At 43.1% G+C, this 18,734-nt stretch overlaps 2 protein-coding genes across 12 annotated transcripts in view; both read left to right on the forward strand.

Annotated features, from left to right (window-relative positions):
* SH3KBP1 (SH3 domain containing kinase binding protein 1) overlaps positions 1 to 3,757 on the forward strand; it is a 210,901-nt gene extending 207,144 nt beyond the window's left edge. For 8 of the 9 annotated variants that reach the window (XM_064407525.1, XM_064407523.1, XM_064407524.1 and 5 more), the window contains 3 exons: positions 49 to 320; positions 1,705 to 1,768; positions 3,093 to 3,757. In XM_064407525.1, coding sequence (XP_064263595.1) covers positions 49 to 320; positions 1,705 to 1,768; positions 3,093 to 3,134 — 378 coding nt within the window. In that variant the 3' untranslated portion in view covers positions 3,135 to 3,757. Of the gene's footprint in view, positions 1 to 48; positions 321 to 937; positions 1,152 to 1,704; positions 1,769 to 3,092 lie in introns of all 9 variants that reach the window. The other variant, XR_010355536.1, reaches the window with a different exon arrangement.
* Positions 3,758 to 17,526: 13,769 nt separating this feature from the next.
* Positions 17,527 to 18,734, forward strand: part of MAP3K15 (mitogen-activated protein kinase kinase kinase 15) — an 80,618-nt gene continuing 79,410 nt past the window's right edge. For 2 of the 3 annotated variants that reach the window (XM_064407532.1, XM_064407533.1), the window contains exon 1: positions 17,527 to 17,857. In XM_064407532.1, coding sequence (XP_064263602.1) covers positions 17,542 to 17,857 — 316 coding nt within the window. In that variant the 5' untranslated portion in view covers positions 17,527 to 17,541. Of the gene's footprint in view, positions 17,858 to 17,937; positions 18,067 to 18,734 lie in introns of those variants that run through there. The other variant, XM_064407542.1, reaches the window with a different exon arrangement.

The raw sequence follows: 18,734 nt of genomic DNA on the forward strand, positions 1-18,734 counted from the left end.
TTTCATAAAGCTTTCTGCAGACATTAAATGTTATTCTTTTTGTTGCAGGTGTCTGATAACAAAACTTCCTTGCCTCCAAAACCAGGAGGTCTGGCTAGTGGCAGTAACGTACCACCATCGCTATCCCCTTCACCATCACCTGGATTTCACTCAATTGCTATGGGAACAACAGGCCACAGGTCAAATTCCCCATCCCTGTTTGGTACTGAAGGAAAGCCAAAGACTGAGCACTTGAGCCAAGGTCAGACTGCCCTGGAAGAGCTGAGAACACAAATTAGGGAGCTGAGAACCATCATTGAAACCATGAAAGACCAGCAAAAGTAAGTGCTGCAAACCACAGCTGTAGGTGGGATGGATCCATTAGTGCATAGTGGTGGCAGTTTCTGATTGAGCTTGCCTTCATGAATGTTACTCTGCACAGCTGGCATATGTGTTTGTGAGTGATTTTCATGTGACAGAACATATTCAGTAGTGAGAACCTCCACAGAAAAGACCTGCACTATCCACCAGCTTTTTTTTCCTGCGTTATGACACAAGTAGATGTTTACAGGGTGTTAAAAAAGTTAATTTGCAAGCTATAAGCAGTGAATTTTGGTTTATTTGTCAATAACTATCTGGGAACTCATGTGCATTGATCATAATACGAGGGTGGCATTTCTTATAGTTGTAGTGCAAATTGCTACAAGCTCCTAAAGTTATTAAATTAATTTGTTATTTGACTGCACATTTTCTCAGGAAGCTCATGTTACTCGAATTGTGACTAGGTCATCTGAAGGCCTTTGTGTTTATGGCCTTGAATCTTATTATTTTAGCTTTGGGCACCTTTGTTTATTTTAAGTTGCTCATTTCTTAGGAGAAACTGGGGCTGGCATGTAACTTTGGATGTTCCTGAGACTATTGAATGCTTTGGAAGCTAAACCTTCCCTTACATTGTCAGTTGTGTGTAGCCCAGGCAGGAAAAAGGGCAAGCAGCGTGCAGAGCCTGTGGCGGAACAGAGGTGTGCGGAGTTTGGGAGAAGATGCGGGAGGGCATGGTTCAAGCTGGAGGTAGCCAGCAAGCCCCGGCCTCGCCTCTTAGGCTGACCCTGCTCCTCTGGTCTCCCCGGCCCTTCTTGCAAGGGCAGCTTCCACCTACTGGTATCTGTCCTAAGGTGAGATCACTTAGTGGGAACATGAGAACGTGTCTGCTCCTTATAGCTGTGTTCCCTTTCTCAATAAGGAAGAATGACAGGAAATCCATATGTGGGATCTTTAAGTCTTATAAATGAAGTTGAAGGTTACATTGTATTGCTGGCATAAACAGCTTTTAAGCAGCTTAAGTATGTGATAGGATGGGCAGGATTTGTGTTACCAGTTCCTATAACCCACCAACAGTCAATACATCTACATTTTGTATGGAAAAAGGCAACTGGGTGCTGCTGCAGTGTTGATACAGCTAGGCCAGAGCAAAGCCTGTGGATGCAGGGCTGTTAGGAGGCATTAGTCATTAGCCATGTGGGATGGGGCGGGGAACTGTCCCATAGTGAATTTTACTTCTCTCTACTATGGCCTAGAGTATACAAGGGTATGCTGACTTCAATTAGATGTTCAGAGGAGGAAAAAACAACTAGTGAAGTGGGGTAAATATGTCTCCAGGAAATAATATTTTGTATTTTACTAGTGTGGTCATTTCCATCCCAAGCTTCTTTTGCATTCTTTCAACAGAAAAGAGATTAAACAGTTGCTCTCTGAGTTGGATGAAGAGAAGAAGATCCGTCTACGATTGCAGGTACTTAAATAATTTTTAGTGTTGGGAGGTTTGATTTAGCCCCCTGCTTTTTGGGGTTTGGTCATTTAAACAATGACCTTAACAGCATGCTTTAACTTGGTCAGGCAGATGAACTAAAGGGTCAATATAGGCCCCTTCCAACCAAAATTATTCCATTCTAATCTATGTTGTGCTATACTCTTCTATTTCATACACTTGATAAGTGCTTTGGTATCAATTATATTTTATATTTTTATGGTATAGGGCAACTGTACTTCAAACTAGGGATAGAAAATGGAATTGTAATTTCACTGGACTGTTCCCTCTCTGTAAACCACTTGGGAACATGGCAAAGGGTGGCAGAACTGGGGATCCTCAATGTCTATGCTCCAGGGCTGCTTAAAGGACTCAATGTGTCCAACCACATAGCAACATGGCTTCTAATAATGCACAGTTCTTGTTCAGCTTAAACTGAAATTTATTCAGATAAAACCCAGGGAACATTTTCAATAGCCACTGTTGATTTAGTCTATTAGGCCAGACTATTCAGAGTTATCCAGAGCTAACTTTACATCATTATAACCTGCACTAATGAGTTTAAAATTGTGATCTTACAGCTGAATGCTTTTACTCCAGTTCAAATGTTGCTTATACTGGTAAATGTTTAGATGCTAGATAAGATGCATTATTAGCTTTACATGAAGATAGGAGTTAACAAAAAAAAGTAGCATTAATTTCAGTGCTCTGATAGACATGCAGTAGCACAGCTCCCAGTCCATGTATCGAAGACTGCCTTGATGATGGTGCAGTTGAACACAGGGTGAAACAGGTGGGTTTGAATGAGCCCAAGACCCTTGCCTTAGGGTTTCCAGTGTCTGTCAGAGGGACCAAGTGTACAGTTGGGGCTGCTGATGCTTTCAGCCACATCCATTTAAGCATGGCTATACATCCTTCAGAGCCTTTAGGATGCCTGGGCACAGGCTGTATGGTTGCAGAAGGCAGCCACCATGCTGGCTGTAAGTGCAGCTGCTGGTGCATGCACACGGTGCTCATGCTGCAGTAATGCCAGGCAGTGAGCTATGTGGCTTGTAAAAGTTGTAATTTAAAGAGATTGAAAGGTCTTGCAGTACATTCAATGATTGTCATAATCTGAGGGAGGAGGCTGTGAATGGTCATCTTATACAGTTGAGGAGCACCTCAATTTGTGAATCTGTGGAGATAAGAGTGGTATAAAGCTTGTACCTGACACCTGTGGACAAGAGGGAATGTGCTTTTCAAGTGGCACCAACTGTGCCTCAGTTTGCTAAAGTATTAATAAAATACTTTTTCTTCTGTTTGTTTTTAGATGGAAGTTAATGACATAAAGAAAGCTCTTCAATCAAAGTGAATACTTGATAGGTGGAATGTTGCATTATACTTCATGACTGAGACTCAAATTTATGCCCCAGCCAAAATAACTTTGTGCCAAATGATTTAAGAATTGCCTCAACATCCCTTTATTTGAAGGATTAGCACAACAGTTTTTGATAGCACAACAAAAATACCAACAAGAACAAAATTTCTACCCAAAGCCGTGCTGTGCGGCACTAGTTGTGACTGAAATTGATCTTCTTGTGCTAAAGGCTCTCTACTTCAAGATCCTAAGTGAAATGAAAACTCAGGCAGTTTAGTCCATAGTGGTACTATTTTGATGATATTTTTCCATAAATAAAGTGTATTTCAGATTATCTGTTTACAAGCTTTATGATTTTGACTTTTGGTTTTTAATTGTCTTTTGTCACAGATTTTAAGATGTTTGTACTTCATATAGCCAGGAATGAATGTTAATGTTGGGGCTGAAGGGATTATTTTTGCTTCGAGATTGAACAGCCTACTTTTCTTTATGGTTTTAAGTTCTGTTAAATATGCAATTTTTTGTCCCCAAATCCCCTACAACTTAAACTTGCATTGTGTACAGTAATGTATTTACAAGAAGGAAACAAACCAACAGAAGTCTGGTCTTTGCAATGATTTGTGCCTTTCTTTGCCACACACTGACTGGAGCCGGTTGAGGCCAGGTCTCCCTATGTAGCTACCACGACAACTCCTGTCCCCGGTGTCCTCCTGTCCCGTGTCTGGCAGAGGTCACCTTCCCAGTGCCAGCTGCTCGGTCAGGAGGGCGTGTTTGTGCCAGCTGGCAGGACAAAAGGGCACAGCTGAGAGCAGCTTTGTCTTGAGCAGCTGTGGCTTTTTAGCTTTCCTGGTTTGGATAGGCCTCTCCCTCAACCTGAATGTTCATCTCCGCTTGATTTTCATTAGATGATTTAAACACCCACCTCTGTCCCCAATTTTGCACAGAGTGAACAGAATATGCATTATTAAAGCAAAAATAAATAAAAGTAATCTATAAAACATGAATAAAAAGTTGTATTATTTCATGCACAAGGTTCTCTGTTGTGTGATAGTGTTTCATTTGCTGTTGATGTGGTATTGTTTGCTATATAATATTGTACACTTACAGACTGATACACTTCATAGTCCTCCTTTTGCAGCAGGACTGTCTTCTCAACATTTTGTTGAACCAGATGCTTACTTCAGTTTCTCTGTTTGCTTTCATTCTTTCAAAATGTCACATTTTCCTGGTTGAGTTTTGTGTGTTCTTAACTAACCACAGAGTATCTCACATCTTGTCAGCAATCTCTGTTAAGTTTTTAAAGTGTTTAGGTAACAGATATTTTTGCATAGCATGGAGTGAGTGGGTAAGTGATGCTGGTGATGCTTCCACGTAACAAAACCCCACACACAAAGGATTTGCTTGTCATCCCATCAAATGCTAGAGCTGGCTCCAGCAGCACACCCTGTATCAGCATGAGCCCCCCTGCCTGCCAGGAGCTGGGTGAGATGTAGCATGCAGTTGGCTGGTCACATTCACATATGGTTGGCAGAGTTCCCATAATCTTTTTGATATGCACAAATATATAAAATACACCCTCCACCATACCCGAATCTGGCTTTACAGGTCTCAGCTGGCAGTACAGAACCTTACTGTTGGGATGCATTTTTCTTCCAGAGCATCTGCTTTTATTGTAACAGTGGTGTCTGAGATTTAAAGATAGGGTAGTGAAACTTGAGAATTTTTTAAAATCACAATACATTGTTCAATGTACTCAAACAGAAACACTAATGAAATATTTTATCACTGAAATGCTCCTATGTAACATTTCTAAATATTTACATTAAAATATTTTGGTACAAAGAATGAGAGTCCTGCCATAGCTTTCCAGCAATAAGGAAACATTAATACATTACTTCCATGATTTCTGTAAAGTTAGTACGAGTTAGGAGAACAGAAGGAAATGAAGGGATAAGAAATAAGAATTCTGTTTGGGTTTAGTTATACATTTGCCATATTTATTTTTATCCAGGAATTAACCGCTCTGGATTCCTAATTCCCTGAAAAGAGATAAACTACTGTATCTGTGGTAAATAAAGTATTGATCCCTGAGCTGTGCCCCAGAAATATATCAGACATCTCAGAAGTGTTCCATCTTTTGAAAATCAAAGTCTGAATTTGGAACTAGATTCCAAAAGAAAAAAAATTATGTTCTTTATTTCCCCCCTCCTGTTGAAATGATAACTTGTCATTTTACAAATCTAAGTTAGAAGTAAAAAAAACCATACTTTGTAGAAGATGGTTAAATAAGTATTTGTGAAAATGCTTTGCTTTGCAAGTTGGTTTTTCTGGGAGAGGACACTGTAGAAATGCAAGTTCTTCCTGCTGCATTTGATTATAATAATACAAAGTATTTAGCATAAGACATGGATTTTACCTTTCTACAGAATATCAAATATGCATTAAACTTGTGGCTATAAACTGCTGTTTTTAAAAGTGTTTGGGTTTATATTTAAAGAAAAACAGAAAACACTGGTGAGGTACAAAGTGATTTTGCTGTGAAAATTATTAAATCTTGTTGTTTGAAGGGTTGTGTAAAATGACTTTTCATTAACATCCACACACCATTCCTGTAGCAGACTTCTGTTTATGTGTGGAAGTCAGGTGTGAAATATCAGGCTCATACCGTTGGATGATAATATCCAAATTCTTGATTCAGTAAATTTTTGGTTATTAAGAAGACAGTTTTATGTTCCCATTTTGTTCTTACAATTCTAAAAGGAGCAAGTATTTCTTAATGTGAGATCATAGCACTTAGAACTTTAAAAAGTTCTCCATGGAAGTAAGATGGCAAATACTCGGAAGTGTATTTTAAATTTCATCTTCTGTGATTTTCTTATTAATTCATTTGTGAATGAGCAAAAGGTTCAGATGAATTTTTTGCTATGCTAGCAGGTCAAAGGACTGAACACAACTCTATGCAGTAATTTTTATTTTTATGTGTATGAAACATCCATGAGCGCCACGCTCTGTGACAGGACTGAAATTTGCACCTATGAAACAAGATGAGACAGAGCTGTAAAACACCCTCAGAAGCTCATGCTCTGCTGGGGTTACAGAACCCTTACCTCCTCCTGTGGAGCTGACTGGGGTGTGAGCAGCTCCCCTGTCCCCTGCTGCCCTCCTGCCAGGCTGTCCGGCTGCTTCCCTGCGCATCCTGCTCATGGAGCCTGCGGCACAGACGGGGTTTGGCATGGCCAAAGGTGTCTGGTGCTCCTGTGCTTTCCTTGGCCATGCCACAGCACAGCTGTGCTGACACTTTTAGCCTCTGTCTGGGGTGTTTATGCTCCAGGGCCTGCCTTGGGAGCAGGGGGCTGTGGTTGGAGGTTCTGCAGTTCGTGGGTCCCATAAATACCAAGCACCACAAGCCAAGGAGAGAGTATGGCTGGGTGGGGTGATGGGCAGTGCTCCTGCTTGCAGGAATGATCAGCAGCCTCTGCAGGGCCAGGAAGAGCTGAGAACTCCAATGTCTGCATCTCCTCTGAATAAGGACCCTGGGGCTGGGAACTGGAGAGAGGCACATTGATGAGGAAAGTGTGAAGGCTGGTGAGAAAGATGATGATATATTTCATACAGGAGAGCTGTGGTTTGAAAGCAGGCAGGATTTTTGTTTAAAGTAGAAACAGCTACTTTACAATTTGACACTGAGGAGGCTTTTTCAACTGTGTGCGGGTGGCAGTGCTGCTGGGCACCAGCAATTCCCATAGGCTTTGGCGAGGACAGGGTCCCCCAAGCACTGACTTCTGTTCATGGCAATCCTTAAGTTAAAAAGAGCCAGAAGAGGTGGAGCTGAATTCCCCACACAAAACATTGGGTAATTGTCTCCATGGTTATTAATACCCTTCAGCCAGAACTTGGATTTTGCTTGGCACCTTTTGCCTCAGCTGACTCCTGAGCTGGCCTAGGAATTAGCAGCTGGTTGCGTGTGACCCGGCGCGCTCACTCCCAGCTTCCTGCAGCTGCTTCCCTCCTGCTCAGCTCCAGCCTCCCACTGCAGCCATTCCCTGCCTTTGGAAAATAACCAACTTCTTTAGGTCACCACACCTGAAGGTGAGAGGGTACCAGTGCTTCCCAGCCTGGAAAAGAGCAACTGAGGAAGCAAAAGACGCCGTTTAAATGCCGTCAGGAAGCTGCTCCTGTGTGCGTGCCAGGAACGAGCGGCCTCGGTGCCACCAGCCCGGTGCCAGCCAGGAAATGGCCCTGGGCCATCCTCCCCTCTGCTTTCCACTCAGGGAACAAAGGTTATTGCACCCGCTCCACACCTTGCTGTTTGGTGTTCTCCCTTTTAATGAAGATGATTTCCAACCCAACGCAGACACAAGCTTTTAGAGGCAGTGAGTGTAAACCACAGGCAGCCTCAGGAAGAGATGCTTGAGAGACTCTCTATGCTGCCTCAGTCAAGCTTTTCTTGAGCCAATGATGCAGCTGAGTTGCTCCTTGAACTGCTCGCTATTGAACAGTGTGAGGGGCTGCAAACAGCTGAACTAACAAAATGGCTCCATGCTCCTGTGAAATTTTATTTAAAGTATTAGAAATTAAATCGCATTTTTAAATGTGTTAGCACTGTAGGATGAAAAATTTAAGATGCAAATTATTTTAATTAAATTGTTACCCTACAAGTTGGAGTGATTAGTATATTTTAGCAAGATAATTAATGCTAGACAAATCACTAGATTCAATTGTCCTGACACATTGTAAAGGTTACAATAGAGGGCCTACCAATCTCTCTCAGCCCCTTTGGATATGCAGGTTTCAAACTCTATTATCTTCCCTTTTTTGATGTAGGAAAAGCAACTGGAGAATATAGCTGATGATAATCACAGGAGAACAAAATTGGCATTTATCACTATGATCTTAAAACATCTAATAGGCTGTTTCTTGGAGGAGAAAACTTGACAATTAGAACACCAAAGCAAATTAGATAAGAATGAGCAGACTTCAAAACCAATTTTGAATATCAGGACGTTAAAGAAACATCTGTTCTCAAAACTGTCTCTGGTAAAACCCCTTCACTTCACCAAGCCCAGACCCAGCAATTTCATTTGGTATGGGAAATCATATTCCTCAGTACAGCAAACCCTTCCCTCTGTCCTTCATCCCAGCTACTGAACAGCAACATCCTTTTAGCCAAGGGGCCCATCAGGGTGCTCTTCACCTCCTCGGGTAACAGCAATGAAGAGTTTGGGATTTTGTGAGAGCACTTCTTGGGCTTATCTCAGAGCTAGTGAAAATTAAGCTGGGCAGCTGTCCCTGCCACAGGATGACCCATTAGCTGGGTTTACCCCCTTCTAGGCATGGTTTTCATTGCAAAGGGCACACCAAGTAAAGGAGAAAGCTCAATCACACAATCTGTGCACCATGCTCTTTCTCCTAGAACAGAGCACCAAACAGAGAACAACAGCTAATGCAGGGTAGGTAGAAAAGAAGGTGCACCTGCATGGAAATTGCTACTGCCAGATAATTTGGCTGCTCTGCATTCAAAGAGCCAAATCTACTGAGCTCAGACAAATTTACTGTTGGAAGCACAGATGCAGCTATTTAGCAAATAAAAGTACTAGGCTGGGGAGGAATGATGTAAATCTTGAGATCCCAGCAAAAGCAGTGCTGGCTGGAGAAAGCTTACTCCTTAATGTTTGGCATTTATCTTGTGGGAGATGCAGGTTGTTTGTGCCATGATTACACAGTTGTGCCTGGTGTGTCACTGATCTCAGGGGAAGGAAAACTGACATTCTAACCTGAAGAACCTGCTCACCTCAGAAGTAAGCTCTGTAACCTGTGCTTGGGGAGCTCTTAACACAAGAAGGATGTCACATTACTACAATAACTTTGCAATAACTACAGGCTTCAATATTGGACTTGATGTAATTGAGATATATTAAAGTCAATAAGGCTGATTCAGTCTAAGTGCTGATTCAGAAATCCCATATATCACCAGTGTGCTCTTTCTAGCTGGGTGCAAGTCTGGGGTAAGCCTGAATTCTCTTATCCCCATTTTTCCTCACCTTCTGTGTGCTCTGAGTCAGGCCTCATGCTTCCTCAGCCTTCCACTGCATTATTATAAAAGGGAGCAATCCCAGACTCTAAATTTCCTCTTGACCTAAATCTGACACCTTCCTGCTCCAGAAATGTGTGTCCCAGTACCCCTGTGACACAGAGAAGAGGAACTGCCCACTTAAGGACGCAGCCCACAACCTCTGCCTAAATGAAAGTGCTGATGCTGCTCAGGTAAGCTGGTTGCTTTCTGCAGGCTCTGGCTGGAGTAATTTTATAGGCTGGACCAAGATGTTGCTGTGCCTCTTTCTGTTAAGCAGAAAGGAAATGGGATTCTCCTCAAGCTGGTTTCACGCTGCAGCAGTGTGTGTGTGTCATAAGGAAATCTGCAACCTGTTGGTCTTTCCATTTGGGGATATAAGAAAGAGTATCTGATGTTTGTCCTACGTGCCTGTGTGTGCCAAAGTACTAACCTGATTTTCTACTTTCTTGCTGTGTGAATAGCTGAGAACTCTCCAGAGCAACACTGAAATAGTTCACAGTTTTACAACTGGAGTTAAACTTCTAGAGGAAAAAAGTCTGTGCAGTAATAAAAAGGATACCTTTTACTACTTTTTCCAGAAATCTTACTGCTATCACTAACTCAATTCTTTTCCTCAAATAGCTGTTATTTGGAATTTCCCAAATAAAAAGAAGAGGTAGGTGTTTCCATTACAAGGTTATTAGCAAATAATGTATTGGCTCCTACAAAAAGGTCAGGAATGCTCAGTGCTTTCTAGGTGTGTTGGATTAGAACAGGAAGCAGGTTATTTTTTAACTTGCTTTTTACTGTGAAGTACAGGAAGAAACTCTTTGGCATTTTGACAGAAATGTGATTTGACACAGTGATGGGCTGAAGGTCTTGCTTATAGCATTATAAAATTTTCTGTAATGATTCCTATCCTTCTGGCAGAAAGATGCCTGAAAAGGGACTGCATTTGAGTGACAATGTGTCTGGCCATTAAATTTTCTAACTGTACAGGAGTGACGTGTTTTTTGGCAGCAACTGTAATAGTCTCAAGCATGTGACACTACTCTAGCAAAGAATAAATGTCATGCAAGTTGACAAAGCAGAGAAGACAAAGTGTCTGGCATCACACACAGGTCTCGTGGTGTAACCAGGAAAGCTGAGTGTTACACACATTTGGATTCCACCATTAAGAGTATTGAGAACTCCACCTAGCCAAGCCAAATGTTAAAGTCAGACCCAATGCTAATGACTTCTCACCTTCAGAGCATGAGCATCATGCAAGCTGAGAAAATAGTTGCCAGAAGTTTCAAGACAGGCTGTGTTGCTCTCTGTCTCGCTAGGTGCCGCAGCTCTGCTCTTACATATTATTACTGCCTGCTTCTCCCATGCCTTTTCACACTGCTGCTTCAGGAAGGTGAATTACTTAATAGTACTTCTTTAGAAAACAAAAAAGCCCCTATTTTGGTCATTGGTAAATTTCCCTCTTCACACATCAAGCTCATATTTAATAATGTTGCAATTTCTTGACTGCCATAACAAAGAGAAATGCAGGTGCAACTGAAGAATTCTTACTGCAGTTTTACATAATTCCATATTTGTTTAAATATATGAAACTTTCATTAGTACCTATTACAAAAGTGAGTATCAACATAACAGATAAGTTTTTTATTTGTCACTTTAAAGCAGCTCTTGCCTCCTCGGGACTCCTTTGCTCTTCACAGTCCCAACTGGTAACAGCAAAAGCCTGTGATTACAAATGTTTAAAATGTTTTAAAACAGCACTGACAGTTTTGCTTTTGCCAGGCTTCTAAGCCCCATGCACCCTCATTTATCTGGCATGTACAGCAATAAAAAAAATCACCTAAATGTCAATAAAAATGAACCACATATTCTAGTCCTCTCCATTGTTTTTACAATAGGAGTCTAACCAGGTTGTCTTCCCTGCCACAGCCACAATTTCGTTGGGCTTTCATTAATCAGTAGACACAACTTCTTGACTGGAATAAAAATTAATAGTCAGGTAGTCTTTACCATGAATGTTTCTTCAGGGAGAAACAAGTTGAGAACGGCTAAAAGTGACAATATTTTCTTAAAATGGTATGGAAAACACTGAGCCATGATACGTAAAGAAGTTTAGACATTTTGATCAAGCTGAAAACAAGAAAATTTATCAGTCCTGGTAAGAATATTTAATCTTCTGCCCATGCAAAATTTTTAAATCAGACCTTTTGAAGCTGCTGCTTGTAAGCAGCTGCTTCTTATTCCCAAGGGAAATGTGTATTTCTCACTCACAGGACCTGCTGAATTGGAGAGGACTGCAGAGGAGAAAACATCATGCCAAGATGCTGTATGAGTGGAGAAATCTAGAGCTTATATTGTTATTTATTAACATCTAGTACTTCAATACAAATATTCAGAATTTTATAGATGGTCAGATGAAGACTCCATCCTCCTAAGTTGAAAGTTTTCTTTTTCCCCAGGTTTTCTTGTGGTTTTCTCTAACATTAGTCATCTTAGTAAGGGATCAGAAATTTCAGGGTCCAAGGGAGGTGTTTCTGAATATGGGCCTGGTTTGGTTTTCTCCCATCTGAAATATAAAAACCAGAAGTTATTTGAAATGCGTTGTAAAGTGGAGATAAGGGGTTTTCTATTTGATTAATTTGTTAAAAACTGTATTTTACAGAACTTGAGTTAACTTCTGGCTGTTTGCTCCCCAGTTCATTAACTGAGTGAGAAAGTCCAGAGAGCCATAGATACCTAAATCAGAATAAAGCTTTTAGCCAGAATTTATAAATGCATGTGGCCAAGTCTTCTGTCATTGCTATGATCTATCTAGCTGTCTGAGAAAAAAAAAGCCAACTATCAGACATACAGAAAGTGTGATTTCTGCTTGACAGAGATTCATGAAAGGTTGAGTGGGTTTTTATTCCTTCACTTTGCTATGTTATTTACAGGTGGTTTATTGGTTGGTTTATTTTATTATTTCAAATGCAGGCATTCCTCTCTAATTGAAATTCTGATTTTATGGAAGCTATTGAGAGTACCTGCATACTTTTTTCACTGCTACTTTGCATTCCTTAGTCATCCCCTGCTCCCAAAGTTTTGACATATAACTAGTCAAAATCCAAAAGCAAGATTTTTTTTGATTAGGGTGCCAGATGTACAGAAAACTAAAGATTAGGAATTTGGAGTCAAAGCTGATTTTGAATTGATCACACTGCTCTGTGTGCATGTGGGCACACAAGGCACACCTATGAAGTTGTTATTCTCCAAAGCAGAGCAAAGAAAGAGAACGATCCCCCTGACTAACCTTGTCTGTCACACAGAATGTCACTCTGTCCTTCATCTGCAAGGGATGGGGAGGAGCAGATGCTCTGTGAAACAAACATGGTTCTCTGTGCAAAGCAGTGGCTCTGAACAGAAAGCTGCGCTAGGGATTATATTCTTAGACTCAGCAGTCACTTTACCTTCATTTTTTATCAGACCAAACGAGCTTGTGAGGGGTCACACTGCCCACTGAAGCAAAAGCAAGAGGAATCCCTGAGAACTTTGAACCCAGTTCCAGTGATGATCTGGTGGCCAAGGTGTTTTAACTTCACATGACTCTGAGACATCCAAGTTTCCCCGTTGTAAAAGAGATGTGCTTTGCTGCAAGTCAACTTTTAAAGCATTATAGCATTTTTAAGTCATCTTCATTAAGTTTTTCTTCAATAATTATACCTGTTGCATAGATTCCATTTATACAGAGTTAGTATTTTTAATCTGACTTTTGAACAAATCCAAGAAGTTTATTAGGGAGAATTATTCTAAGGGAGAATGCACAGAATTTTATTGAATAGCTAGTAAAGTTTCTACATAATAACTTTGAAAATTAAAAGATATTTTCTCTGGATTCATACTTCAGGGGAAAAAAATCCTGTTCAGTAAAGAAATCAACTCTTTACCCTGTCATCACATGACAGCAGTATCTGTAGGGTTACCTGGAGACCTGCTCACTGTGAATGAAAATAAATGGGGTAGCACACCAGCACAGTAACACCAAAAGCTCCATTAACAAAATGTTTGCTTGGAATAGGTTAAGCACCACAACTTGCATTATCCTGTGGAAAGCTGGTACAGTGGCTTGCCAGGAAACAATCTGGACATCCAAATATTTTCCCTGATGCCTGATATTCACAATACAGAAAAAAAAAATCTCACATCTAGGGTATAGAATTCAGGCTTTTTGGATGCATGTTCATGCAAGGCAGCTGTAACCCTGGTGGAGCTCCTTGGGGAAGCATGTTCAGGACGCTGCTGCTTGCCAGAGCTGTGCCTCTCTGCCTGGGACACAAGGGCAGGGGAGATGTGGCCATGGCTAAGACTGTGCCCATGACTGAGGTGGTCAGTGCCAGGTGCCTGTGGATGGATTCCTAGGCACCTCTGCAGCAGGGGTGATGGATGCCCTGGACACTGCTGGTGGGCATCCTTCACCAAAAACTGCCAGGGCATGGCCAGGTGGGTTTGCACCTCAGTGGAACAGCTCAAATCTGCAGGCTCCCCATGGATGTCTTGTGGTTTATTTGCTACTTACCTGAGCCAAGAGAGCTTGGCTTTCCCTTACACTGCATAAAATGGGAGGAGCCCCTTTATAGGTGAAAATGTCAGAGAACACTGAAATTGCAGACTAACCTTTATGATTGTTCTAGTCTGTGCTTTCTTTTTTAAAAAAGGGGAGGCTGTAGCTGTATGTGCATTAGGGAAAAGATGGCACATTTGTCTGTGGAGTCAAACTTTATATAAATTTACAGTTTGAAATTTATATACCTTTACGGTTTGAACTGAAAGTTTTTAGCCCTGGGGAAAAAAATGAAGGAATCGCTTCCCTTAGCTCAGTTATGCTAATCAAGGATTTAAAAAAAAAAAAAAAAAAAAAAAAAAAAAAAAAAAAAGGTGGTTTCAAGGACATCTATTTTCTTTGCAGAAGTGGTAATTAATATTCTGCACTAAGTGGATTTGACAGGTGCAAAGTGCTGACTGAGAAAATTGTACCATCATCTTTACAGTTCTATACAAGAGCAAATGTTGACTTCAGAAATTTTGCTTGGTTTTGTTAGGCTGGGTTCTATGTAAAGGCAAAAAGTCTTGGAAAATGATTTAGAATCTGAATATTAACTTCTGGCCTGGACTTTTAAATAGGCAACTCCAGGGGCAGAGTGGCTCTTTCTATAACCTCTACAACCAAGTGTCTTTCTTGGACACTTTTCCAAAAAGAGGAAAGAGTGTTTCATGACTCACCTTTTTTCCTCTACATTTAACACTTTTTGGTTTGCACAGAAACAATTCAAACACCCCAAAGTCTGAATCTCCTATTTATTCTCACTCAGGTGACCTGCAAGATTTGAAGATACTGTTGCTCACTGGAAATGTCAGGCACTGAGCCACAGTTTCTTAAAACAGTCGCAGCCTGTAAAATGAAACTTCTTAATTTAAAAATGGTCCTTGTTTCTAACTTGAAAGAAAGCATACAAACTCTGAACAAGTTGCACCAGGTTAAACTACTGAAAGTCAATAATAGATTGTTAGGAAAAATGTCCAAGGAATAGTAAGGATATTATTTGAAAGATAAATAACATTAGGAAAAGGGGAAATATAATTTTCTTATTTATCATAATATAAAATATCTACTAAGAAACTGTCACTCTGTTTCAAGACCAAGAGACAGACCTCTCAACAAGTAATTTAAAGTAACAAATTATAAAAACTGCAAAATTAAACCTGAAGTCGTGTCTTAGACCTAGAACAACCTAAATTTTGATAACCTCTGGAAGGAACAAAAGGCTTATTTACTATGCCTCAGTAGCATCCCACTAGGCAATCCCAGCCATTCTTTAAGACTGACACTAAAACAATTTTCAAGATTACAGAAAGCACCACACCATGCATATATTGCTCTAAACACATTTAATTGCAATTTGGTTTTTTTGCATGTTAGTTGCTAAAAGCCCAAAAATTTTATTGAATAAGAGAAAAGCTCTCCTGTGCAAATAATCCCTTAACTTTGACAGGACTGTACTTTTCAATTTGTAATAACAGCTGTTCAAACAAACTTTTTTATAATTCAAAAAGTAAAAAAGTAGGATTGGTATTGGGAGGATCATAAACTTATGTGCTAGTGCTTTTTATTGATGGAAGGCTCATGTACACGCTGACTGTCTTCTAAAGATACTTTGATTTTTCTCCTATTCTGTCAGGTAAGTGGTGCATTACTGGATCAAGGCTAATAGACTTGGTGTGTCATACAATAGCTCACTCTTGCCTAAAGAGGAAAGCTGCCAGGAATGGGGGAGTCTCTGATGGCCACGTCATTCCTCCAGAAGTGCTTCTGTCAAAAAAGCACATACACATCCCCAACCTGTGGCATGTCCAAAGGTTTATTTGCCCCAAACTTTTCAAAATGAGACATTTTGAAATGTTAAATTATTTATCCACATTCTCTCTAAAATCCTTATGAGCCACTAAGCAGACATGAATACTGCACAGCAGTATGCTATCCTCATGTTGGAGTGTTTCTTACAAATACTGGCTATTGCAATTCATATTAACAATCCCTGGTGTCACAGAGATCAGACCCTGGGTTTGAGGCAGATTTGGTTTATTTTAGCTTGAGATGCTGGACAGGGATTCTGAATAAAGAAATCCCCATGCCTTCATACCCTTACAGTCTGTGCACAAGATCTTCATGTGCCTTATGTGCACCTCTTGATCCAATAGAAATTGATGGTCTCGGATCTTCCAACACCTCACTGGATTCTTTATCCATGCCCACATGGACAGGCCATTAGCTGCTCTTATCCTTCAGCTTGGTGCAGCCTTGGGACCCTCCTTTGTGTCACTGGGTACCAAGGTCTCAGCCCTCCTCTGAAAGTGTCCAGTCTTTCTCTGTTTCCTCCCCTGCTGAGCCAGCCATGCTGGCAAAAGGAGCTCATTTAAAGTTCACCTGTCGTGTTTTGTGCAGAGCCTATTCGTGCTAACTTGTAAGCAAGTTACAATTAAACTTAAGCCTATGCATTTCTTATATTCTATAAGTAAATCTATTTTAATCCCAAACAGACAGACACCTAGAGAGGAAAATACCATGCTGTAAGCCTTTGGTTGTTGCTTTTGTTGTATTACTTCACTGAAAGTGAGGCATTGTAATAGGCTGTCCAGGGTAGCGGTTGAGTCACCATCCCTGGAGGTGTTCAGGTGTGGGTGTGGCACTTGGGGATATGGTTAAGTGCTGAACATGGTGGTACTGGGTTAACAGTTGGATCCCATGATGTCAGAGGTCTTTTCCAACCTCAACACTTCTCTGTTTCTATGATTACAGCATGGGGAAAATCATTGTCTCTGATAGCCGCATAGTCTTCACACTGCAGCAAAAGGTGAAGACACTCCTTGTCTAAAACCTCATCTGTCACCATGAGTGGAAAATAAAATGAAAAACTTTCCAGATGGGTTTACTACTTCAAACACAAATTTGCAGGAGGACTGTGCTTTTCCACTGTTCCCTTGATCACTAGTTGGTTGTGGTCTCCGTAGGGTGACTTTTGACAGCTGGGGTACAAGGCTGAGATATTGTTATGCAGGCACATACACAATGCACCAGTGCCTGGACCAGTAGCAGTGCCAAATCCAAGGCTGCTATCACCAGTGTAGCTAATAAGAAAAATGTGTTAGAAAATCAAAAATAGTTTTGTTCTTATAAAGAAACCAGGAATTGCCACAGAGTTACTAGAAGCTGATTTTGTCATGATCGTGGGAGATTATTAAGAAAAGAGAAGTAATTTAAGGATGAACTATTACCCAAACTTCTGACACAGTCTAAATGCGGTCAAAGTCGTGTAAACAACTGGAAGGGGGATTCAGCAGGGGAGGGTTGCGATGGAGCAGAGGGAAGACAAACGGAGCCGCGGGCGGTGCGCGGGGGCGCTGCTGCGGCGAGGGGCGGGCAGGGCACGGGATAAACGGGGCGCGATCGCCCCGACGGCGCCGCTGCCCCTCAGAGCCGCCGAGGCCGCGGACGGGAGCGGGCGCGTTGTCCCGGGAAGGCACGGCGGGGTGGAGCCGCACTCCGCGCCGGGCTCCCCGGGCCGTCTCGCTCGGGGAGGGCGGTGCCCGGCTGAGCCGAGCCCCGCGCCGTGCCGGCCGCCTTCGACTCGCCTCGTCCCGTCTCCGTGCCCGCCCGCCCAGGAGCGGAGGGAAGCGCGGGCAGAAGGGCCGGCACGAGGAGGGAGGGAGCCGCCTCGCCGGGGCTTTGCCCCGCTGTTCGCGATGGGACGCGGCCCCGCCTGAGCACCTGCCGGCAGCCCCCCGCTCCCCTCATCCCTCGACGCCGCTATGGAGAGCCCCGTGAGCGGCAGCGCGGCCGCGGAGCCGGCGCCCCCCGGCGCGGAGCCGGAGCTGACGGCCGGGGGCCCGGCGGAGGCGGAGGCGGCGGAGGTGGGCTCGGCAGCCCCGCGGCCGCGCTGCCTGCGGGCCGTGTACGTGCTGAACGACCCGCCCAAGGCGGGCACCGGGGCGCGGAGCCCCGAGGCTGGGGCGCGGCAGTGCCTGCTGCGGGCCTGCGAGGCCGAGGGAGCCCAGCTCAGCACCGTCAACTTCGGCGAGCTGGACTTCGGCGAGACGGCGGTGCTGGACGCCTTCTACGACGCGGGTGAGCGGGCTGGGCTGAGGCGGGACGTGGGGCGGGGGCTCGGGCTGGAGCCTGCCCCGCGCCGCCTTCCCGGGTCGAGCGGGGACGCGGCCGGTGAAGGTGGTGCCGGGGAACCGGGGGAGCGGAGCCCTTGGCAAGGGGTCTGGGGACAGGGAGATGCGTGCGAAGGGATCCTCGTGTAACGCGTCCAGCACAGGGAGCAGCAGAAGGTGAGAGAAAAAGTTGAGGCTCTTGCAGGAGGTCATTGAGTCGCCACGGTGCGTTGCCCCGGCAGGACTGTGGGCCCGGGTCTTAAGGCACAGCCGAGCTCCTGCTGGGGTGGTTTGCTGAGAACCCTCTTCCAGCTGCCAGCCTGATGAGGAGCTTAGAGTGAGACACAGGACGAAGACACGCCAGCCTCTCATCTGGCTTGGCCAGAGGCTTCACGTTCACCACTCGCACTTCAGACTGGACGGGGAAATTGTATGAGAACAAAGTGTGTTGTTCTGTATTGCTCTGAACAAGGGGCCTGAGGAGGACTTGTGGGTATTGCCCACCCTGTTCAGGTTCCAGCTGGTGACAGGTGTCTGTCTGATGGTTCAAAAGAAAGCTGCTCTCCCTTCTCCACTCATAAACACCTGGCCGGTTTGGCACTTTGGCAGGGAACTGTGGGCTTTTTGAGCGCACATTGGAAGCCTCTGAGCCAATAGGTATTATACACTAATCAGGGTGAGTATGTGGACGTTTTGCTGGCATGCAGACAAACTTTTTTTTCTCCTATCTGTATGAGCCAGCATAAGGAAATGCTGGAAATTTACAAACTCCAAAGATGGAAAGTACTCTTTAAGTCTATCTTTACAGTTCATCTTTCATAAGAACTTTGTTTTGCTCATGAGAT

This window comes from Passer domesticus, chromosome 2 (genome assembly GCF_036417665.1).
Source record: "Passer domesticus isolate bPasDom1 chromosome 2, bPasDom1.hap1, whole genome shotgun sequence".
Classification (NCBI taxonomy): domain Eukaryota; kingdom Metazoa; phylum Chordata; class Aves; order Passeriformes; family Passeridae; genus Passer; species Passer domesticus.